Source organism: Hirundo rustica, chromosome 18, assembly GCF_015227805.2.
Source record: "Hirundo rustica isolate bHirRus1 chromosome 18, bHirRus1.pri.v3, whole genome shotgun sequence".
NCBI classification, from domain to species: Eukaryota; Metazoa; Chordata; class Aves; order Passeriformes; family Hirundinidae; genus Hirundo; species Hirundo rustica.
In genome coordinates, this window is record NC_053467.1 from 2,667,659 (window position 1) to 2,691,142 (window position 23,484).

At 47.4% G+C, this 23,484-nt stretch overlaps 2 protein-coding genes across 7 annotated transcripts in view; one reads left to right on the forward strand and one right to left on the reverse strand.

Annotated features, from left to right (window-relative positions):
• Positions 1–55: 55 nt before the first annotated feature.
• WDR45B (WD repeat domain 45B) lies at positions 56–14,460 on the forward strand. The gene is made up of 10 exons (XM_040081754.2): positions 56–371; positions 4,813–4,887; positions 6,558–6,659; positions 7,236–7,323; positions 7,836–7,930; positions 9,273–9,463; positions 11,260–11,345; positions 12,049–12,150; positions 12,643–12,764; positions 13,017–14,460. The coding sequence occupies exons 1-10, from the start codon at positions 305–307 to the stop codon at positions 13,121–13,123; spliced, it is 1,035 nt and encodes a 344-aa protein (XP_039937688.1). The 5' UTR covers positions 56–304; the 3' UTR covers positions 13,124–14,460.
• The window catches only part of FOXK2 (forkhead box K2), a 72,239-nt gene continuing 58,212 nt past the window's right edge, over positions 9,458–23,484 (reverse strand). For 5 of the 6 annotated variants that reach the window (XM_040081745.2, XM_040081749.2, XM_040081752.2 and 2 more), the window contains 6 exons: positions 22,666–22,859; positions 21,698–21,873; positions 20,546–20,842; positions 19,923–20,129; positions 15,089–18,627; positions 9,458–9,774 (listed from right to left, as the gene is read on the reverse strand). In XM_040081745.2, coding sequence (XP_039937679.1) covers positions 18,431–18,627; positions 19,923–20,129; positions 20,546–20,842; positions 21,698–21,873; positions 22,666–22,859 — 1,071 coding nt within the window. In that variant the 3' untranslated portion in view covers positions 9,458–9,774; positions 15,089–18,430. The remainder of the gene's footprint in view (positions 9,775–15,088; positions 18,628–19,922; positions 20,130–20,545; positions 20,843–21,697; positions 21,874–22,665; positions 22,860–23,484) is intronic. The other variant, XM_058422942.1, reaches the window with a different exon arrangement.

Here is a 23,484-nt window from a genome sequence, read left to right on the forward strand (position 1 = left end):
GGCGCTCCTCCCGCCGGCGGCTGGATGCGCTCTGCGCTCGGCAGCGGTGCCTGGCGGGCCGGAAGCAGCCGCCGGCCTGTCTGCCTGGGCCCGGCGGGACTCGGCCGGACTCGGCTCCGCTCAGCCCGGCTCAGCTCGGCCCGGCCGGGCTCGGTCCGCCTCGGCTCCGGCGGGCTCGCTGGACTGGACCCGACTCGGGCGGGCTCAGCTCGGCCCGGTTCGGTTCGGGCTCCCGCGGCGGGGCTGAGGCGGGCGGACGCCGCCATGGTGTGAGGGGCGGGGGCGAAGGGGCCGAGCCGGAGCCATGAACCTGCTCCCGGCCAACCCGCACGGCAACGGGCTGCTCTACGCCGGCTTCAACCAGGACCACGGTGAGGCTGCGGGCCCGGGAGCCGGGCGGTGCCGCGGAGGGGCGGCGGTGCGGAGCCCGGGCTGGGCTGGGCTGGGCTGGGCCCGGGGCTGCCGCGGTTCCCGACCCGTCACTGCGGGGTCCCGCTTGCGTCCCGAGGCTGCTGCTGCCTTAGGGGATGCCCGAGGTGTGGCGGCTGCAGCTGCTGGAAGGAGCCGGGAAGGCCGCTGGAGCGGGAGGATTTGGTGGTTCTCCCGTTGTTTTAGCGCTGGTGTGGTCGTGTGTGTGCCCAGCGCTTCGGAGAGTTGAATGGGTGGGGGGAGAGGAGAAGAAACAGGACCAGGATTGTTGGGGCTTGCTGCACTTGGCTGCTCACCTTGTGTGGCTCCATCAGGCTCCTCAAAGCCTGGGCTTCAGGAGCTTCTTTAGGAACTGCCCACAGTTGAACTTTTCTCAGTGTAAGTACTCCACATTCAAAATGAGTGGTATAACTGATTCTTTCTTTCTTTCTTTCTTTTCTTTCTTTTTACCTGTTTCGTGTTTGAAAAATTGTGGTTAAGATATCTAATCACAGTGGCAGGCAAGCACTTGATACAACAGCTCCCTGTGCATCCTTGGCTTATCTTTTCCCTTTGTTAGAGGGGAAGGCCTGCTCCAGAAAGGGGGTGCATGTACCTCATCCTGCTTTGGCAATACAAAAATAGCACCAGTCTTACTCATAAGTGTCATTTCTGTGGAATAAGGAGTAGAAGCTCATAATTTTGTAACATCCTCTTTCCTTAACAAATAATATTCTTGCTTAAGACGGTCTTGCAGCCTCTGTCGCTGTAGACTGCAGCTCATGTACCTGTTGCTGACGCCGTTGAAGTCGTGTGTAAACACGAATTATTATGTTGATTTTAGTCAAACGCCTCTGATGACATCTTGGCAATAGCACATGAAGCAGGTAATGAGGCGAGAGCATCTTGGCAGGTCTCTTCCTGCTATCCCACAGACTTGAAAAGAATAGGATAGTTTTTTCTCAGCAGCTCTGCAATGAGATGGAAAGAGATTTTTGAGGATGAGCTTAAAATCAGATCTGCAGGGTCTGTAATGGAGCAGTGATACTTGATGTTTGGCCTATAGAGCTGTGTAAGAAGAAAAGTTTCTCTTTTAGTGCAAAATGCCTTTAGATCATCATTTTTGTGTAAAACTTGTTTGTTGCAAAGGCTTCCTTAAGTTCTCCAGCAATAAATGCAAGATAAACCCCTTCTCTGAATAATATCACTTCCAAAGCACCTTAAGGAATTTGTCTTGGGAATCTGTGAGCTGGCAGTATTCCTGTCCCATCCTACCTCACCTGGCCAGGCAATTGAGTGATGACAAAAAGCATGAAGAGAAAACACAATTGGCTTCTGTTTGGCAGCTCCTGGAGCTGTTCCTGTTGGGAATGGTGACGCTGCAGTGCAGATAACACAGTGGCCTTTTATGAGTTTAGGGCTCCTGTAAAGTGCTGAAGGGCAGGTGATGCTGGAGGGCAGAGAGGAGGGAAAGCTCCCTGCTTCCTTCTTGCTTCTGCCTGGAATAGAACGTGAGTCACTGGAGTGCTGAAGCTCACAAGTGTGGGTGTCTGCATGTACTGTCACAATAACCTAATTTCTTAGTAATTTAAGACTGGCCGATCCCACAAGGATGGGAGAACTGGAGGAATCATCCAGGAAGTCTCTCTGGGGCTGAATCTCCCTGACTGGCAAGTGATAAAGCAGCTGTAGTTGTTCTACCCTGGGCCTCCTTTGCTCTGATTTGAGTGATGCTGGGTTTATATAAATATATATTAAAAAATAAAGGAACAATGTAACATGAGGAAATGGAAGTTGTCGGTTGTTTGAAGTCAGAATATTCTGATTTTAGCTTCTTAATTTTGAGACTGTGAGCTCCTGATTTCAGATCCTTCCCTAATGCTTTGAGAAGGACACTAAAGTGCTTTTCAGAAATGAAGAGGCAAAACATCATAATAAATGGCCATACCTGTAAATTGCTGACAAATTTCTCTTTTGTCACTGTTGCAGCCTAAAGCTGGTTGGAAAACTGAGGTGTAGGTTTGTTTTGGTGTGGAAACACTTGACTTCTGTGGTTACTCTTCTCCAGTGGGCTGGAATGCTTTGTAGGACCCTGCAATGTTGGTAAGGTCCTGTGCTCTTGGCTTTAAACTGCATTTATGGTGCCAAGGAAAACCACCATGGCAGAAACTGTGCTGGGCATTGTCATTTCCCTGGACTCACTACTGCCACTGCAGGACCTCAGGCCCTAGAGCCTGCAGGTTTCTCTGTGCCAACCTGTCCCTTTCCGCCTGTGGCATCTTCTAGGCTGGTCATTAATTTAACCCTTCCTTTTTCTGCAGATTTGGAGGAACAAAACTCTCTCTGACCTCACTGGCACTGGTGGCAAAAAGCATTTTTATTGTAGGATCAGGCATGACTGTGGATCAGGGCAATAACTCTGTAATCATAACAATATTTTAAAAAAGTGTCTGAGTTATCTTTTGTCGGTGGCTTTTCAACTCATCTGTCCATTCTTGAAAAGAGGGTTGCACTTCTTGTAGAAGGAAGTGAACCTAAGGCAGTGTTCCCTCTTCTGTCAGATGGAAGCTCTCTCACATGGAAGGGCTTACAAGCTGTAGCCATCAAATTTGTGATTCCACGGGGACAGAAATCAGTCAGATGAGAATCACCAAGCTTCAAAGCTGCTCCTGTAACCTGGAACTGAAGGAGGAACAGGAATTTTCCTGTAGGTTTTTTCCTTTGTTGACTCGGGGGTTGCTGTGCCTGAGAGCTTCATATCTCTGTGGGTAGTGATCGACCACATGAGGAATTTCACCGTTACTCACATCCCCACATTCTGGTGTGTTGTCTTCCGTTAAAAATGTGGATATTCCCAAGGCATTAAAGCAGCCCACGTCTTACTCATGAGGTTGGTCCTGCAGAAAGCTGTAGTGGCGCTGCAGGAAGTGTAAAGTGTGTGTTTGATTGCATCAGGAATGCTCCATTTGGGTTGTTAGGAGCTGCTGGGATCAGCACAACTCAAACCTGACAGCGCCTTCTTACACAGAACAGCTCCTGCATCCCTTCCCTTTGACTTTCCTGGGAACACAGTATGAAGAACAGACCAGTTCTCATGCTGTACAGCAGTGCTTTATGGAGGGGGAAGGTTTCCATTGCAGTTTTCTCCCCGGCTGTCCCAGTAACGCTGTCCCAGTGCTGCGATGTCACGGCAGCTCACGCTTACGGACCCGGCTGCCAGAGCAAACCAGTGCTGAGAGGGGAGGAGAGAACGTGAACAGGGTTCATGTCAAAGCCTCTTGCAATGTGGTTGTTAATCCTGCTACAATTATTACACTCACATTAGCTGCTTTGTGTGTGTGTTTATGTGTGTAAACAAGAACTTTGTGCCTTTAATTTATTACAGTATCTTGGACAGGGTGAAGTTGTACCCGGGAGTCTTTTGGGTTAAGGGCGTAGGTTTTTGTGTTTTGTTTTCTTCCCCCACGTGCCCTGGGATTGTTGGAGTATCGAGTTTTGGGAAGGGCTGTGTTTAGACAGAGCTCCTCAGCTTTTATTTGAGGGGTTCAAATCATTGCAGTGCATAAGAATAGAACCAGAGTAACTGAAACTTATGTTCCAGTACCTCAGAGATCTTTAACTGCATTTTTGGTACAGTACACACAAACTGTGAGCAACCAACCTGCCATCAGGCTGCTGCCAGTGACAGCAGTTTCTTGGTAACTTGTCATTGCTCTGACTTCACAGGGGCATTTCTTTGTACCAGTGCCTGTGTTCACCTGTCAGCAGGGCAAGGAGCAGGACGAGGCACTGGCAGCTTAATGGATTTCACTAAAGAAGTACATGCATACTTCCATATGAAAAAGTAACTACACTTATTTTCCAGAGAGTTTTAATCTGGCTTGTGCTTATGTCCTGGGTTAGACTTCAACTACTGGCGTATAATTATTGGCATGGTACAGCAGTCAGCTCTTGTTAGCACAGTTGGAAAAGCTGTTTGACGAGCGCTGAGCTCTGGAAACATCCACAGCAGAGTCATAATAATGAGGTGAATTGGGATTTATGGAGAAAGGAGGGAGCCTGCTTCATAACTATTGCACCATAAACATTAAAATGCTGTTTCCCTGCACTCTAGTGCATGGCACAGGATCCAAGTGGGTTGGGAATTGGTTTCCTTTCCTTCTATTGTTCTCTTACCTGCCTAAAACCAATACCAAGACATTTTCACCGGGCCAGCATAGAGGACAACTTCTCTGGAAGATTTTCACTTGCCATCACTAGCAGAGCCTGTGAGTGCTCTTCAGCTTGAGTGTAACCATGCAGTGGTTGAGCAGTGCTTTCCTAACGCTCTGGCTCTTGCTTCCTTCTTGAGTGTATCTGGCAATTACTATATATGTGTTTGTATATATGTGCTTTTTACCACAGGATGCTTTGCATGTGGAATGGAAAATGGATTCCGAGTTTATAATGCAGATCCACTCAAAGAAAAAGAGAAACAAGGTAAAACACTTACTTGTTACACCATGCTGCTCTGTGTTGGAAGCTCGGCCTTCTCATTTTTTCCTGACTGATTCTTGCTCAGCTTTCACTTTTCCGTCCCTGGAGGGCTTTGAGTAAAGCCTCAGGAAAGGCAGCTCCTGCTGGTCCCACAGGGACTCTCACTTGTGCCATTGCCCGGTCAAAAGTCTCTGTGCTGTTAATTTGCACAACTGGCTGATGAGGAGTTTGTCTCAGCTTCTGGCAGAGTTGTGTTTGCTGTGGCTAATGTTTGCAGCCTGAGTAGGAGAAGGGTTTCCTGGGTATTTACGAGCAGGAGGAGTCGCTCCCCACAGCCATCAGAAGTTGTTCTGTTCTTGTGTGCTGATCTGGATGATCCAGTGTGGCAGTAAAACTCCGGGCTTTTTCCTGCAGATCTCAGTGTAACATTTCAATACTCAAGAGTATTGTCTGCAAGACCTCAGACCTCTAATGCTCTAAATCTTACCTTCTATGTATGCTTTAAAAATTTGGAAGGATCTCAATGTGGTAAAGCTGCTCCTGTGTCTTAACAGAAGTCAGTAGATGAGCTGTGTTAACAATGGAGTTTTTATCAGAAAGCAAACAAAACTGAGTCAAAATGTGGGAAGTTGAAATGGAGCTGTGTCATTCTAACTCTAAATATAGGAAGTGAGCTGCTAAACAGGTTTCCCAGCACTTCCAGCGTGTGGTGAGAAAAGGGATTTAATAAGAGGAAAAATGTACTTAAACTAGCAATTCCTACGAAATCAGGCACACTTTCACTTGCTATCACTGTAAGGATTTTAGTCCCTGTTCACATGGCCAAAGCTGACAAATTATACAGCTCTTAACAGTAAATTTTTCCGTAAGCAACATGCCTTGGGACTGTCACTTGTGACAGTGTGCTCGAAGAGTCAGGATTCAGCCTAAAGTTCTGTGAAGTTCCTTGTCAAAACTCTCGCTGCCAGTAGCTCTGGATGGAGAGGCTTCCAGGACTCCTACAGTGAAAAGTTTTTTATGAGTCAGATTGCCTTTTCCCTGTGGATTCTGAGAGCTCTCACTAAACTGGCTGTGTAGGTACACAGAGATCCTGTTCATTGTGGGTTTAAACCTGCCCAAGACACTCCCAGCTGGAGCTTGTCCATTTGATTTTTTCTGTAACCCAGCATGAAACCAAATCTTGTTGCAACCCCAGCTTGTCTGTCTTACATCCAGGAGTTCCAAGAAATTCCCATCCAAGCAGTGATTCAGAACACATCACACATTCTTAAATTGTTTCAGGTTATCCCTTGGAGATGTTGTAGACCTTTTTGTCACAGTGATCGTAGCAGAACGTGCTGTCCTGCTTTAAATGTTTTACTGGACTCAAGAGGAGGATCTGGTGCAGAAGGGGGTAGTGTTCCAGTACAACTGTTCAAGAAGGAAACAGAGCACTCAGAAGTGCTGTTGAAGAAACCACAAGGGCTCGTATGAAATCCAGGGCTTTACTGCTCCGGTATGAAGAACTTTCAAGGAATCCACATTCTCTGGTTTTTAAAGGCAGCCAGGGTAGGAAGATGCTCTTCTTCTCAAGTACCTGAGAAATGTGCTGAGCTTTTCTTAGAAGAGTGGTAAAAAATCAGATGGCAATTTAACCGGTTCTGACACTTTTAAATAACATATTTGTCTTGCAGAGTTTCTAGAAGGTGGTGTCGGCCACGTCGAAATGCTGTTCCGTTGCAATTATTTAGCACTTGTAGGTGGAGGAAAAAAGCCGAAGTACCCACCCAACAAAGGTGAGCTGCAGGGCTGGACCCTGCAAACGCCTGCCTGGCCCCCCTGTGACACTGCCCAGAGCACTCCCACAGCCAGGGCCGTCAGCTGATGTCCTGAAGGTCGGCTGAAGGGGATGCTGCAGCAGGTTTAAGTCACCGTGGTGCAGTGAGTTGCATCACTGCTGGTGCAGTGCTAACAGGCTGCCACCTGCAGGGACTGCTCTGCTGACCTTCTCACGGTGAACTCTGCAAGGAGCAGGAAGCTCCCTGCCTGGCAAGCTTTGGAGGAAAATGTACTACTCTTTTCAACTGCTGCATTAGTTCTTTCGTAACCCTCAGAGCAAAAAAAGCTGCTTTTCTTTAGAAAAATGTATCTTTATTGTCAATTTTTGTGGTTGGAGTTGACCAGCCCCTTCCTGCATAAGTTATAAGTGTGAATTAGGGGGTGGATACGTAGGGGCTCAGTGCCTTCTGCAGCTGCTTAACCATTGGATGAACCTCTTGATCAGACTGCTGGGGAACTGCAGGTTGTTACAAGGGAGCTGTGGATCTTTCAGTATGCCTTGGTGGTCTAATGCAATCTCTGCACTGTTCTAGTCATGATCTGGGATGACCTGAAGAAGAAGACTGTCATTGAGATAGAGTTTTCCACAGAAGTCAAAGCAGTGAAGCTGCGAAGAGACAGGTGGGTACAGCACAGGGGTCCAGACACTCAGCCTGGCTTTGTGCTCTACTCATTTAGAGCTGCTTGTAAAAAGAAAAAGATCAAGCTGTAACACCAGGAACTGCAGGTGAAACAGGCTTTTGGGGCCCGAGTGTTAGGTGTAAACAGGCCGCAGTTTAAATATACTGCTGTGTGAAGCCTTGGTGAAAAGCCTCCAAGCCTTCCTGGTCCCCTAATGTAGGGAAGTATTCTCCTGTGGGTCCTGCTGGTTTTCTAGGTATGGAGGAGTGTGAAGAAAATTCCAGCAGATCCCTGGAGCAAGAGCAGCTGTGAACAGCTGGAGTCTGTGTATGCGTGGGTGGAGGGGCTGGATAAAAGTGCTTTGCAGTGCTTATCATAGCGTGGCTGCTGCAAGGCTGCCAGTCTCTCACAGAGGAGAGCAGGGACAACGTGGCTCTTAAATGAGAGCCTTTGCAGGTCTGGGTGAATGTTTGTGTCCCACCCTGAGTCACAGAACTTCTGTTGTGTTTCAGAATCGTGGTTGTCTTGGACTCGATGATTAAAGTTTTCACGTTCACACACAATCCCCACCAGCTGCACGTCTTTGAAACCTGCTACAACCCTAAAGGTTAGTTGTACGTTTGGGCTGTGGGATGGAAGCAGGTTTATTGTGTTCTTGACTTGCCATTTATCTTCTGCTGCCTCAGTCAGTTCTTTAGAAGTCATTAAACACTTACTGCACTGCAGTCGTGTCCTTTGGAGATGCTTTTGTGTTTGTAGAATGGTTATTAGAATTTATAAATACTTGGCCCAGAAAAGCTGTTTCCTGTGCTCGTGTTACGGTTGTGATTTTCATAAGAGCTGTACGCTTTCTTCTGTACAGAACCTGTATTTTTGCTGGAAGGTTAATCATAAACACAAACTCTAGTGAAGTGCATCATTTCTCCTTCCTAATCGAGCTGAGGTGTTGAGCAGACTCATCTCTCCTGTTAAAAAGAGCCTAATGAGCAAACTGATGCTGCTCTTTCTAAATAGCAAGGCCTGGCTGTGGCTGTTGTTGGACCAAGGGGAGGGCCTGGGGCTCATTCAGTGAGGGCAGCAGAGCACAAGGAGCCTGTGAAGGGCTCTGCAGGGCTGGCAGCGCCTTGGAGGAGTGACAGGAGGGCAAACACTTCTTGCTAGAGCTGCACGTGGAACAAGGGGTGCAGGCAGTGCTTGATGGGTGGGGAGGAGCAGCCTGGATGAGAGGAGGGTGTGTTCCATCGGATTGTACAGGATTGGAAGCCCCATCTCTTGAGGGTTTTCATGCCTGCCTGGAGCAAACATGGAATTGCTGCCATGGAATCCCAGCCTGGATGCAGCTCCAGCAGTCTGACTCACTGACAGGCAGGGGCTGCAGGAGGAGGAGGAGGAGGAGGTTTTTTCTTGCACTGAGGTTTCAGGAATTCACTTGGCATCAGCAGAACACCTGGGATTGGTGTGATCTACCTTAAATGGGCCTCAAAGCATTACAAAAAAAGTGCCAGTGCTGTAAGAACCAAGTTCAAACACAAATTAATAATAGTTTCACTGATGGAGCAGATGCTCAGATATCATCTCGGATAAACTCTTACCCTTCCTGAGCTGCTAAGGAGACCTTTTAACTTCTTCTTAAAATAGCTCTGATGTAATGGACTGACTGGGCTGATCTGCAAAACCACCCGGATTCTGGATAAGCACAGCTGGATTACATTGAAATAAAGTGATGAAAGCAAGTTACAATTATGCTACTCCTCTGCTTAACTGTGCTCTGCACTCATGGACAGATAATGTTTTGGGACTAGCCATTAAAATGAGATTCTGATTTACTCCATGGGTATTTGCTTATCCTGAAATTAACAATATTTTAGAAACTTACATTTGAAAAGTTGATTAGGTTATGGAAATGATCCATTTGTTCTTTTTTTTTTTTTTTCTTTTTTGTCTTTCAGGTCTCTGTGTCCTTTGTCCAAATAGTAATAATTCTCTTCTTGCATTTCCTGGAACACACACTGGGCACGTGCAGATCGTGGATCTGGCTAACACGGAGAAGCCTCCTGTGGACATCCCAGCTCACGAAGGAGTCTTGAGCTGCATTGCTTTAAACCTGCAGGGAACAAGGATTGCAACAGCATCAGAAAAAGTAAGAATGATGTCCCCTGCCTCTGACTTACAGCGTGTTCTAGGGTAGTGAGATAAAACAGCAAGTCACATCCTTTGGAGGAAAGGCAGAGAGATAAATACCTGCTGGGAAAATCTGCCACTGAACTGTGCACTCTCAGTCTTTCTTTATCTTCCCTGCTCCTCTGGGATGCCCAAACAGCCCACAGCCAAGGGCTGTGCCTGAGGTAGTATTTGGTTTAGTGGCTGTAGCAGTGATTCTTCAGTGACATTTGAACACAGCTTGGCCCAGGTAGTTCATATCTTTGATGTGTTCTACAACAGATACTGTTCCTTAAAAAAGAGAGAGAGATGGGGGGAAGCTTATTTGCATTCTTTCACCTTTTTTATTTTCTGCTTAAATTCACTCCAAACCCACTGGCTAAAGAAATACTTGTAGAGAGTTCAGTTGTACTGGTGGGCTCTGTTCTGCTCTGGTTAGCTCCTGTTACAGAGCAGGACAGGGCAGCTGCCCCCCCACACAGAAAGGGAGCGTGTGGCCACGAGTTACACGGGGCTGAGGAGACAAGGCACTGACAAGAACATGAAATTAGGGTGCAGTGCAGAGCCCCTGTGCTGGGCTGGGGCAGAGAGAGGCAAACATGACAGAGCTACCTTCTCCCAGGGACCCAGAGAGAGCTGTGGGCATTCATCTCCCCAGGGAATGTCAGGCAGATGGACTCGTGTCCCTGAGGCAAGCACAGCTCTTGCTGCCTTTTTCCACTCAGCTGAAATCAGTTTCTTAAGAACAAGCCAAATTAATCCAACTAGTCTCTGTTTCACATAGTTTCTGCTGCCCAGCCTGTCACTCAAACAGTTTAAAAAAAGAAAATGTATCCCGAGTTTCTGTTCAGCTTAATGACTGCATATCTTCTAAACAGAGTTCTAAAAGCTGCCAGCTCCATTGCTAAATAGAGCCATTATCTGCTACGTTTGTATTAAACATTCCTTGTTTCACATAAAGAAGTTCAAACAGCTTTTATTTTCCATCTGAACTAGGAGTTTGAGCAAGTCAGCAAACATCTCAAGCCTGTCTCTTAAATCAAAACTAAAACTGAGTTTACACCAAGTCTTTCTCTGCTGGGTTTTTACTTCCCGGTGTGTAACAGGAGCTGCAGGTGGTGATGCACAACCCCATCTTCATCAGAGGAAAGCACCACTGCTTGGCTGATCACTCGTTTGGGACACACTGGCTGCTTCTGCAGCTCTGCTGTCACGCTGGCTTCAGGCCAGCTGAAGGAATTTCCCAGTGCAGTGTTCTGTCACCTGGGCAGTGTCTCAGATTTGGATCAATACAGATCATGAGTGGGTGCTAACTGATTCTTTTAGGTTGTGTGAACCAATTTTAAGACAAGACCAGCCACAGCTTGATTATGCTTAGTGGGAGAGAATTGCACAGTATCAATGAAAAATGCAGTAGTACTGAGGGCGAGCAAGCAGAAGTGACCCACGGATCCTGGGCACACTCTACACCAGCCAGTGCCTGCAAATCAGGGCCAGGGCTGCCACAGTGCCCTAGACCTGAACTAAAAGAGATTTCCTCAGTCACTTAAGTAACAAGATTGTACCCTAAGGCATTAGGGTACCACGCCATTAAGGCACCACGCTGTGGTGATGGTGTGTGGGGAAACCAGAGTTCTTCCCCAAAATTAAGAGAGGTTTGCAAATCTACCAAGAAGAAAACTGCAGCAGTGTGTGCAGGGGCAGAGTTTTAGGATGCATTCACAGATGTAAAAAGTCTTCTGCCTTTCCTAATACAAGGCTTGATTCCTTTCCTAGGGGACCCTCATAAGAATATTTGATACTTCATCAGGGCATTTAATCCAGGAGCTACGCCGAGGATCACAAGCAGCCAATATATACTGGTACGTTCAGCTGCTCCCGTGCCAGCCGTGGGTCTGGCTGTGCTGAGCCCCTCAGGGCTCAGGATGGCTCTGGTACCCCGCCTGCCCTGGGCCTCTGCATCTCCCTCTGGGCTCGCTGCTGGGAGGGGAAGGCAGGAGCTGGGAGCTGTCTGAAGCCTGGCACAGGCTACAGGGCCAGGGACAGGGCTGTGCCTGTTGCCAGGCCGTGACTCTGCTCAGCCCAGCTGGGAACTGGGGGATGCTGAACTTCCCACTGACACCCAGGAGTGCCCTGACGCACTTGAACGCTGCTCAGGGGGACGTGGGGGGCGAGCTCAAGGGCAAGGGGAGCTTTGTCCTCACATCCTGCAGTGCAGGGAGCACCCAGGGCGGAGGTGTGACTGTCCCAGGAGCAGGGAAAGCCCCTGCCCGTTCCCCATGAAAACTCCCATTCCTGTGGGGTAGCAGTTGCACCTTCTGCCCTGTCCTGAGAGCAGAGCTGGTGCATTTCCTTCCAGCAGTGCCCCACACCAGTGCTGTCCATGTCAGAGCTGCTGCTGCTGCCACTGCAGGCCCTGTCCTGAGTGCTGCCTGCTCATCGCAAAGCAGCCCTGGGTCGGGGCAGCCCCGGCTCCTCCTGAGCAGCTGTCAGCTCCCTGCCTGCAGCAGCAGAACTGTGGGGCTGTCCCAGGAGAAACCCTGCAGCTCTCTGTCTTCTCTGCAGTATTAACTTCAACCAGGATGCTTCCCTCATCTGCGTCTCCAGTGACCACGGCACAGTCCACATTTTTGCTGCAGAAGACCCAAAAAGAAATAAGCAGTCAAGGTAGGGATGGAGCTGTTCTGAAGCCCTGGGGGGTCTTTGAGCTCTGAACTGCCTGTAAAACACTGGCCACGTCACTCAGTAGCAAAATCCCTACACTGCTAAAGGTGGGAAAAATTTATCTGCTGGGCTGGTTTGGAGCTGCAGATTTAGGGCTCTGGTATTTGCCAAGTTCCTAATGTCCTTTGTGGGGCTGTAGCATTTCAGTAGAGGGTCGGTGTAGGTTTTAGTGGATGAACATACGTTGTGGACACTTTCCTCTACTAAGAATCAATCCTTCTGGCAGTTTTTGCAGTTAAAGCCAGCAGGGTAGTTGTCGTGTCTCCCTTCCTGAGAAGGGGAATTACTCAGATTATCTGGTACTTAATTAAAGATAATAAAAAGCCAGTTAAACATCATGTGAACCCTGCACCTTGTTCAATCTACTCCAGCAGCTCTGAATCCATCCTAGTCGACACCTTACCCACCTGTTAATGTCTTTGTTTTCTCTTTCAGTTTGGCCTCTGCCACCTTTCTCCCCAAATACTTCAGTTCCAAATGGAGTTTTTCCAAATTCCAGGTTCCCTCAGGCTCTCCGTGCATTTGTGCCTTTGGAACAGAGCCAAATGCTGTCATAGGTGAGTGATGGAGGTTCTGGCTGGAGAAGCAGGCTCTGAACTGTGCTGGCTTGGAGGGAGGGAATGCTGTGCTGAGCCAGGGCCGAGTGTCCCTGTCACCCAAGAGAGCTCTGGCTGTCGCACTGCCCAGGGAGGGAGGCACGGGGCTGGCACAGCACGGGGCCCCTCTGTGAGTCTGCAGGGCAGCCTACACTGGAGAAAAGGAAGGCACCTCTGGCACAGCCCCCCTGACCCTGCTTGTTTGTGTTGCAGCAATATGTGCAGATGGCAGCTACTACAAGTTCTTATTCAACCAAAAAGGGGAATGCTCGAGGGACGTGTACGCTCAGTTCCTAGAAATGACGGACGACAAGCTTTGACTGAGGGGAGGGGAGTGCACGGCTCAAAGCACTGCCTCGGCCCCCACACGCCTTTGAGGGACAGGATCTGAGTGTCAGTACTGATCCAGAAGTTCAGCAGAGCTCATGGAGAAGCCTGGCTCAACATGATCACAAGCAGCTCTGAAGTAGTGGACTACATATGTTTGTTCTCATTTCTGCAAGTATTCATCATTAAAATCTCTTTGGGTTACTGTCACCAACTCAAGTTTTCAAGATGTGGCTTTCAACAAGCTTGTGCCTATTGGGTTTCTCTTTAGTCTAAACTGTGACGTGACTGGAGCTCCAAGAGTGCCTGCCACAGGGAGAGCTCTGCGGGGGCTGTCCACACCTTCGGCTGGCCTTAGGGAAAGGGAGGTGAAACCAGAAGATTTTAGGCATTGCTTTACTTCCACTGCATGGCTGGGAGCAGGGAAACACTCTGGGTTGTGCTTTCCCCACCAGGACCCCCTGCCCTGGCACAGCTGAGGGAACAAAAGGTGACAAATACGGAGCAAGGGACAGCTGTAGTTCGAGTCCTGCCTCTCCTCTGACCTGGTGCCAGGGCTGGGTGGTGGTGGTGGTGTGGCCCTGCCACCGCTGCTTCAGGTGAGGGATCAGCTTGACTTGTCCAAGGTGCCAAATCTCTGAAGAAGCTGGAGGCACCTTTGGGCAAGGGCTGACCCAACTCCCCTCTCCTGTGTGAGCACAGCCAGCACCCAGGGCTCCTGTAGCTGTAGAGCCGATTCCTTCCATTATCCAACAGTTGGTACTGGTGTGAGAGCTGCAAACTGCTGCAGCTGGGAGGCTGGAGAGGCCATGTCCATGTCCAGCACAAGAACTGAACAAGGTGGCAGGAAGTTCCATGTCTGCAATGGCTTTAAACTTGCAAACTTGTCTTTATTTTCTCCTTTGAGCTGTCGCATACTATTGCTGCTGGCCCAGGGACAGGTAGGTTAGACTGAACCCACTGACTTGTACACTCTTCCCCAAAAATTGTTCCCTTTTTCCCGCTGACCTAAGGCACAAGCTCCTAACCCAGAACCTGAGATAGCCTCAAGTTTGGCATCTGTGGCACTAAACTCTGAGGCAGGGAGGTCTTGCTCTTCTGAAAGCTAATTCACAGATGCTTCAGCCCTGACACGCCGTGACTTCAGTTGCAAACTCTAACTTTGACAAGTCCCTTTTAGTGTCATGTAACCTACTAAGGACTAACTTACCACGTTGATGTCAAGGTTGCATGTTGCTTTTATGCGTATTTAACCACAGGAATTGTTTTGCACACTTATTTGTAATATGTTATTTCTTTTAAATAAAAGTGACTAACTTTGCTGTATTCACTGATGGTCACAGCCATGGTTCCCATTGCTCCAGGCTGGGGGAATAAACGTGTGAGTCAATAGAGGCTGGTGAAGGACAGGAGCTGAACTCGCTGTGCAGAGGGGACAGGAGCACGTGAGCCACTGCCTGGGACATCTGTGTCCCAAAACAAGTCCCACTTCCCAGTGCAAACCAGTTCTTGTTCAGCACTTACCTCACCATTCCCCACTGTTGGGCTGAGGCTGCTCAGCTTGGAACAGCTGGGCCAGCAGAAGGCCCTGGAGCTGTCATCCTGGATGATGGGATGGGAAAGCGCTGGAGGCCGCTCCAGGGCGAGGGAAATCCCCTCTCCAGTGCAGGTGGGAGCTGGTTGTGATCCCAGCACCAGGGAATTCCTCAACTCGCCCATCCAGCCCCTGCTCCAACAGCTCTGCTGGGCCTCAGCTGCTGCTGCACCAACCCCCTGCCCTCCTGTCCCAGTAGACTACAAACACATTTCTAGGGAAAATTTAAACTCTTCTAACAGTGTAAAATTTTCCCTAAACCTCTGCTCCAACGTGGCAGCAGGAATGAAACTGCTGTGCAGGCAGCCAGCAGTGCTGCATTAACCCTGGAATGCCCTAACACACCTCAGGCTTCTCGTGCTACCTGCAAATGGATGTGATGAGGTAGAGCTGCTCTACAGAGATCAAATCCAGCACAGCACTGAGTCTTCCCAGCTGGCTCCAGGCTGCTCTGCCAGTGCTTCCCACGCTGCGGCTCTGCCTCCCGTGGATGAGTTTACCCAGCACAGCTCTACAATCAAATGGAACAGTGCTCAGTCAGTCACTTGGGAAAAGGAATGCTGCTCTGAGGACTGTGGGCCCTGGACCCAGCACGGATGCACTGGTGGTACCACACAGCCACGGGATCACCCCCAGGCAGCAGGAAAGCAGAGAGCTCACAGGGCGAGTCTGAAACACGACTGCTCCTGGAACACAATGTATTCCCACCAGCATCTGCTCCTCAAGTACAGGGATTAGCGCTTTCTCTTGTATTAAAAAGTAACTCAACGCCTTCTCTCCCCATTTTGCCATCTATCTCCACAGTACCTGTGTCACAGTTCAGAATCCTGACAGGAAAACCAAGGAGTCAGTGCATAAATTCCACAGTAATTCCAGGTATCTGCCAGCAGAAACTGTGGAATGCGAGGATTGCTTTCAGGACCTTTAGGTAGTCACAATAAAGGAAGAAATACAAGATTAATCAGTGCAGGAGATGTGAGACACGAGCAGTTCCTGCAGACAGGGCAGGAGGGCTGTGATGGACACAGCAGCCAGGGAATGGGGCTGGGTCACACTGCCCTGCTGCCTCTGGGGCAGGGCTACAATTACACCACTTCACTGCCTCCATGTTAAGCTATTTTCTTCTTCTTCCCCAAGGCTTGTGTTTGTTCAGACCATTCAGACCACACTTTCTGTTCAAGAACAGGTTCTGCCCATTCAGCTCCAAACACCGTGGTTCGAGTTGGGTTTCTCCCCAGCTCTTGAAAGCATTGCCACAAAAACCTGACCCAGCTTCTGCAAGTATTCATCATTAAAACCTCTTTGGGTCTCTTCCTGGTCCTTGGAAGCATTTCCCCAACTGCTGAGAAACACAGACTGTAACCAATGCAGGAAAAAGGGATCAGACAGCAAACCCACATTCACGACAGTGATTCTAGAAAGTTCCATCTCCTAAAACTTACTGACAGCAATGATGCATCTCAGGCAGACACGTTCCTGTGCCCTCCTGGAAGGGGCAGCTGGGCACGGTGAGGCTGACACGGGAGCTGCGTTAGCCCCAAATATACACTGATATTCCAAACACGCTTGGTGAGTAATTTCAACTTAGTTAATTTGCTGAATAAAATTTAATTTTATTTAAAAAAATCTTATACACTATTATTCACCTAGCCCTAGTTGTGAACAGATTCTCACTTCTGAAAATAAACCACATTCTAGTCAATTCATTCAACACCAAATTAAATTACTAGTACTGGATTTTTTTTTCCTTAAAAAAAGTATGTTAAAACTTTACTTTTTTTTTTATTTTATTTTTAAAACTTCTAAAGAAAACGTTGCAATTGTACAGAAATGCTCCTTTTCAGGTTATGCTTTTTTTTTTTTTAAATGCCTGTTATAAATCCAGCTTTTGTAGAGTTTTTTTTTTCATAGTTTTTTAATGTATTATCTGCAGAGACATTGTAACAGTTCCATTGTGTGGATGAACACAAAACTTGTACAGATTTCTCATATTTGGTCTTTAGGTAAATAGTTTCCAAAAGCTGCCTAAAATAACCACTCCAAACTGTTCAGTCCATCATGAAAGTACAGTTTTTCCTTTCGTAGCAGGAAAGGAAATATAAATAATGCATCTTTATTACAGAACAGGACAAAAACCAGATTCCGATGGAGCCGACTCCAGCTCCCACTCACCTGGCTGCAGGAGGAACTAAGACGTTGTGTGAGTTGAAGACTGAACAGCAGCCTTGTTTTCAATTGGATTTTGAAATGTAAAGTGGAATCTATTACCACATTAAAGTGAGAAATTACCGATACATTTTTAAAATGTTCAACTGCAGAACACACACTTTAAAAAAAAAAAAAAAAAAAAAAAAAAAAAAAAAAAAAAAAAAAATTTACCATAATCTGGTAGCCACTGTTAGAAAACCACAACAGCTACTGGTCATGGAGACCCCGAGGTCAGTGTCTGACATCAAAGTGTTACAGAGAAATGGGGCAGATTAATTTCTACTGAAGGGTGCTTAAGCTTAAAAATATCGAATATACCTCTGACAAGATAATTTTACTCTTTTTAAAAGGACTCGTGATAAAGAATTTTATCTTTCTAAATGAAGAACAGTCTGTTATCTTAAACATACACAATATTAAGCGAGACTCTTGTTTTACTTTAGACTGGAAAAATATGCCAGGGACAGTCAAAGTCAACACAAAGTAACAAACAGCAAAAGGTAGCAGAGAGAGAAACAGGTAAGTGCAGCTCTGGTCAAATCCATAGCAGTTCTTTACGTCAGTTAACGGCTCATTTACATCAGAGTTTCTAATCAGTTACATGCAAGCCCAAAGAAGCGTTTGATCACTACACATGGTAATAAAATTTGATTAAATTTATCAGGCAACTGCTAAAATATGAAAATTTGCAGATGTAATAAAGTAGCTTTATCTGAACTTGGAACAGGACAGACAAAAGTAAATCATTCCGTTGGTTAAAAAAAACCCTACATTCAGTTTTTTTACCGAACAAAATTTCACATGAAAAGTAGTTGTGTGATTCCAAAGTTTCCGGAGTAGAAATGGAGTGATTTGAAATGTCAAAGACCCCATCGTTTTGCAAAGAAATGAAAATACACCTCAAAAATTTTTTTTCTAATTTCCACATGTGAACAACAAAATACTGCATATCTATCAACAACTGCATGGGTGGGTGGTTCGGAAAGGCTTAGCTGCCACGGTGTCGGAATGGCTCCTGCCTCTGTTCCCTTTAGGAATACACAATCCTTTGTAACCAGTCACACTAAGCGCTATCATGCTGCCGTTACACTGAGATCCTCAGTCCTGGGAATAATCTGACAGATCCTGTTAAAGCTGCAGCCCTCCCAGCACACACAGTCCGTGGGGCAGGAGGGGCGGGGGCACAGCCTCTACAACAACATGGTTCTGCAGTTTGACTTGAGATTACCAAGTTTTAAGGCCACCTGTGTTGCGTTGGGTTTTGTTTCAGTGCTGAAAGTCGAAGTCTGATCACAGGGCCCCTTTCCCCACTGCGTGAGAACATGTTCCAACATTTTTAGGTGTTAGATTTAAGTGTCTCCTTTTGGCACCACGGAGTTTGTTTTTGTTTGTTGGTTTTTTTTCTTTTTTTTTTTTTGTGTGTTTGGTTTTTTTTTTGTTTTGTGGGTTTTTTTGTTTGTTTTTTTTTTTAAAAAAAAAAGAAAACTCCCCTAAGTTTCTAGTTCTGGCTGCCTTTGTCACTCACTGCCACGGGTGGGGTGTCCACGTTCACAGCTATGACTATGCTCTCTCCATCCTCTGTTTTGATACGTTTGAGTTCCTGCTGTTCGGACTGGTCTCCGTTCTGGCGCTTGGTGGGCAGCGATGCCGATGCGGACGCGTGGGTTGCCAGCATGTGCAAAGGACTTGCAGCAGCTGCAAAAAAAAGAGAATGCAAACTTCAGCGCCCTGATCCTTGCAAAGTGCAACGGGATTTGCTCTGCGTTGCTTTCTTCTCAGATGGCGCAAACCTTTCACCAAAGACAAGCACACCAACGTGAGCGTGAACAGGGCTGTGTGTGTTACACAGCCACGCAAACACACACAAACAAATCCGTGTTTCTGTGGGCCCAGCTTCCCCTCCAGATGCTTTGCTTGAGAATTTCCTGGTTTCTTGCTGGTTTAGGAGTTACTGTAACAAGAGACCAGGACCTGGAGCACACCTCACTCCACCACACAGAGGGAGAAGCATCACAACTCTGCTCCTGTGTGCAGCCACATTCCCTGCACACCCTGCAGCCCTGGGCTGCCGTGTCAGGGAACACAGTGAAAGCAGCTGAGTTTTCAGAATCCAGGAAAAAGAGAAAAGGAATTATTCCTTACTTTTAAAAATAGCTTTTCAGTATATTTCACATGGCTCTCAGCTCTATTCACACATCCCTTCTGACACAGAAAGTGCACCTCAAGTCTGACTGTGATGCTTTTGTTGCTCTTAAGCTGGAAGTGAAGTGGCAGCAGCCAGAACACTGACCTATAAATGTCAGCGATGGCAAAGGAGTCAAAAGGAAATGAAGCAGATAATTCACTCCACTAGAAAGACTTTAGAGCAGAAATGCAGGTAATAAATTGATGTAAGACAGCCCTAAAAGTATTTCTGTAAACATATGACAAAAAACCTCTCCTTCAGTATCAGATAATACATAAAGCAAAACTTAGAACGAGCTGTGAGGAACTGGCAGCAGAGGAAACCTGCCCGTGCTGGGAGCAAGAGGGAACATGTGCAATGATGACAAAGCACTGCTGCCCACCGAGCCCACGGGGGAATGATGGATTCACACACGAACCACCTCCAAACCTTGCAGAATTTTGGTCTCTTCAGTACAGGTTCAATAAAATCATAATAAAAAGTAGCAGTACAAAGAGCCAACCCACAAGCAAGTTCTGGTTTTCCTGTTGGTGGCTTCCAACAAACCACAGAGGAGAGGGAGAGGGAGAGGGAGAGGGAGAGGGAGAGGGAGAAGGAGAAGGAGAAGGAGAAGGAGAAGGAGAAGGAGAAGGAGAAGGAGAAGGAGAAGGAGAAGGAGAAGGAGAAGGAGAAGGAGAAGGAGAAGGAGAAGGAGAAGGAGAAGGAGAAGGAGAAGGAGAAGGAGAAGGAGAAGGAGAAGGAGAAGGAGAAGGAGAAGGAGAAGGAGAAGGAGAAGGAGAAGGAGAAGAGAGGGAGATCCCCGTACCTGCAGTGCCCTGGCCCACGGCGGCGCTCAGGGGCACGATGTGCGTTCCGTTCTGTGTGACAGCTTTGATGGGCAGCTGGTGCTGCCCCAGCGGCGCCTGTTGCACTATGGTAACTGTCTGTAAGGGCGTGGGCTGCGAGGTCTGGATGATGCGACCAGCAGCTCCTATTGCAGCATGGCTAATAGCAGGGAGAGGCTCCACTTTCACTGGGAAACAGAGAAAATGTGGTTAAAATTACCAGAGTGCTCAGGACCCAGCTGGTTTCACTCAATCAGCCCTCAGTGGAAGCGTGTTGTTTTATTACTTGTTCCAACACATCCAGTTATCGAGAAATTAGGATTTGAAACCTTCAGTTTTAGCCAAACTCTCCAAGCATTGCCCTGCAAGTATTGATGCCCCAGCCTTGTCCCTCCCTGAACGAGGCTTGGAGCAGCCTGGGATAGTGGAAGGCATCTCTGCCCATGGCAGGGGTGGAACAATTTGGGCTTTAAGGTCCTTCCAAACCAAACCAAACCAAACCAAACCAAACCAAACCAAACCAAACCATGCTTCCACGATCCTAAGTTTCAACTGCTGATCCCTCTGCATAAAGAGGCGCCAGAACAACCCCACAGCTTCTCACCTTTGACTTCCTTGTGGTCTCCATTCTCTTGAGGTTCTACCTTGGGCTGGGTGACCATAGCAGCTTGTGTGACGACGGCCTGTCCCGCGACAGTGTAAGTGTTTGCTGGTGCTAACCCAGTCACGTTGGTGACTGACACAGCTGGGATCTGGTGCACAACGTGAACTGTCTGAACTACAGGCTGCTGGGAGGTGGATGTTGTCACGGGAGTTGCAACAGTGTAGGTGACGGGTTTGATAGCTTGTGGTAGCTGCCGTTGTACAGTAATTAAAACTGGCTGGCTAGAGAGAGGTGATCCTACCAAGAAAGAGGGCAAAATTAGATTGCCAATTTTCATTAGTTCTTTTAAGCCAGTCATTCTTTTAAACTTCACGTGAAAACCTCAGGGAATTAACGAGCTCCTTCACTAATGCCTGAACGAGCCAAAAGCTGACGCTGGACAATGAAAGTTAGGACAAGGGGTTATTCCCAGCTCCAGGCTCAAGGTAAGGGCTGCACTGGCTCAGCAAGACCCACACAGCACTTGGGCACCCCAGCTCTGCCCCCAAACACAGCTGAGGTTGGCACTTCTTTAAGTAAAGCCCTTGCCACAGAAGGGAACGCGTGTGTGCCGCAGGTGTGGTGTGCGGCATGCCTGCCCTGGGAATCCTGAGGAACGCTCAGGACCACGTCTGCCCTCTGTAGTGCCACATCACCAAGAAACTGGATGGCAAATGCGTCTCAAAGAAGGTAATTAAACAAACACATCCTTATCCCATCATGCCTTATGCTCTTTTGGTTTTCAATAGGAAATTTCTTATCTCTCTTTATCCTTCAATTCTTTTATCTCCCCCAACTTTGGAAGGACAACATGACCACAGAGGGGTGAAAGGCCCTTCCTTATTTCTGTAACACACACAGCCTTCCATTTTGGGGTTTTTTCAAGAGAAGTGTTACGAGACAGCACAGTCCTACACAGGACAGAGGCACAGCCTCTCCTCAGCAACGTGAGCCAAGGTTCTGGAGCAGCCCCAGGTGTTCAAACAGATCCTCCCTGGCTGTTCTGAGTTTCTCACAGATCTGCTCTGAACATGAAGAGGTGAAATATATTCTCATTTTTGGTGCACATGTGAAGCCTTGGCAATCTTTTGGCGCCAGCCCAGGGCTCCTCACCTGGGGCACTCTGTGCAAATCGCGCTTCTTGTATGACGGCGAGTTTTGGCTGGATGGTGCTGGGCTCAGGCTCCATCGGGACAGGAGATCCTTCCCTGGACAGGCTCTCGGGGGTCTGGACGCCACTGGAGTGCGCAGACAACACTCCAGAGTGGTTAGGAGAAGCTGGGGCACTTCTGTAGTAGAAATGAAAGCAGCAGCTGATGTGTTTAACTTCCGAACTGTGAAAGCCCATGACCTTCCTCTAACGAGACCGTAACACACTGCCCGCAGCAGGGGAGGGCACGGCTACAACCCAGAGCTCAGGATCTTTTAAAAAGCTTCTGTTAAACAGGGACAGAATTTAAAAGCAAACTCCAGGTACAGTTAACGGAGAAGAAGTGGCTGGATGCCTTCTTAGGGAGACTCTAAATCTGCGAAACATGAACATTTCTTCTGGTGGAGAAGGAAAACGAGCAAATCTGAGGCTACAGGGCAAGTAGAAAAAGATCTGCACCAGCAGAAAGGCCATAACTTTACAGAGGGAATAATTTAAACCCAGGTATTTCCCCATCACGAAATCTGCTCGAACATTATCAAACTGAACGCACAATTGTCATCTCTAAGGTCAATAAAATGGTAGCCGGTATCTGAGAATTTTCTTTGTAAACAGTTTTAAAATCCAGTAGATGGCAGTTAGAAATTAAAATTATAATTCTGCAAAACCCACCAAAGGTACAGCAAGGCTTGCACACATTAACAATCTGATAGTTAGTTATGCAAACCCAGTTCTTTAACGCTAAAAAACAAGCAATAAACACCAGCCTGGTGTACGGGGCAGCCTCCTAAGGAAACACACAGAATTCAAACACTGAGTCCGGATGAAATTAAATTACTGAACTTGTGACTGTATCCAAAGCTATCGAGTCTGTAGCAGCCTGAAGATTAAACAACAGCCATAGTCTTTTTGTTCATCTGGTTTTCCTTACCTAGAAGAGAGTGGTCCCAGAGGGGTTCTAAAGCAAGGTACTCCCCTAGGCCGCCTTTTCCTAAAAGCCTGCTCTATTAATTTGCTTTCAGAGGCAGGGTCTATCCTCCAGAATGAGCCTTTGCCTGGTTCTTCCTGGGAACGTGGTACTTTGATGAAATAACGATTCAGAGAGAGATTGTGACGTATTGAATTCTATGGAACATAAAAAAATATGTAGAATTCATATAACTTTTCCAAGTCAGAATGTGGCCTACTGCAGCAGTTTGTACTATAGGAGACTCGGGGTTCAGCTCTTTTAATTCCTTAATTTAACAGAACTCAGAGCACTACCGAGCAGTGCCATACACCTGAAAGGACTGTTGCAATTGTCAAATCTTTTCCCAACAATTCAAATCCCAGTATGCTAATTGGAAATAACAGGAATCCCATTTATTTCATCCTCTCGTGAGAAACACGGTGATTGAAACCAATTGTTTAGAACACTACAAATACTTGTGCAGAATGCAGTGTTAAAAACAAAAATAAAAATGATCAGTGCTTGCACACCACCCTTCCCCAGGTGTCCCAGCTCCTTCCAGGAGGGCCAGCACAACACAGCACATAGTGATTCTGACCCTGTGTGGTAACTCTGTTACTGTTCCACAGTTCAGCAAGAAAAGGCTAAAAAAGCTCCAAAGGCAGCTGGATTGTTGTGAATTCACCCACAGTCCAATTTGTCTCAAGAACAGAGCCAAGAATTGAACGTGACAATTAAAACACCAAGTGGCAGCAGGTCCTGAACCAGCTCTTCCAGAATCTCTGTCACCACGGTCCCTTT

What these genes read in the sequence shown, in the direction of transcription:
- WDR45B (XM_040081754.2), top strand. Translation starts at nt 305, where the DNA reads ATGAACCTGCTCCCGGCCAACCCGCACGGCAACGGGCTGCTCTACGCC. An exon ending in CGGCTTCAACCAGGACCACG is followed by an intron (nt 372 to 4,812) that starts GTGAGGCTGCGG and finishes TTTTTACCACAG; the next exon opens with GATGCTTTGCATGTGGAATG. An exon ending in TTGCAACAGCATCAGAAAAA is followed by an intron (nt 9,464 to 11,259) that starts GTAAGAATGATG and finishes TTCCTTTCCTAG; the next exon opens with GGGACCCTCATAAGAATATT.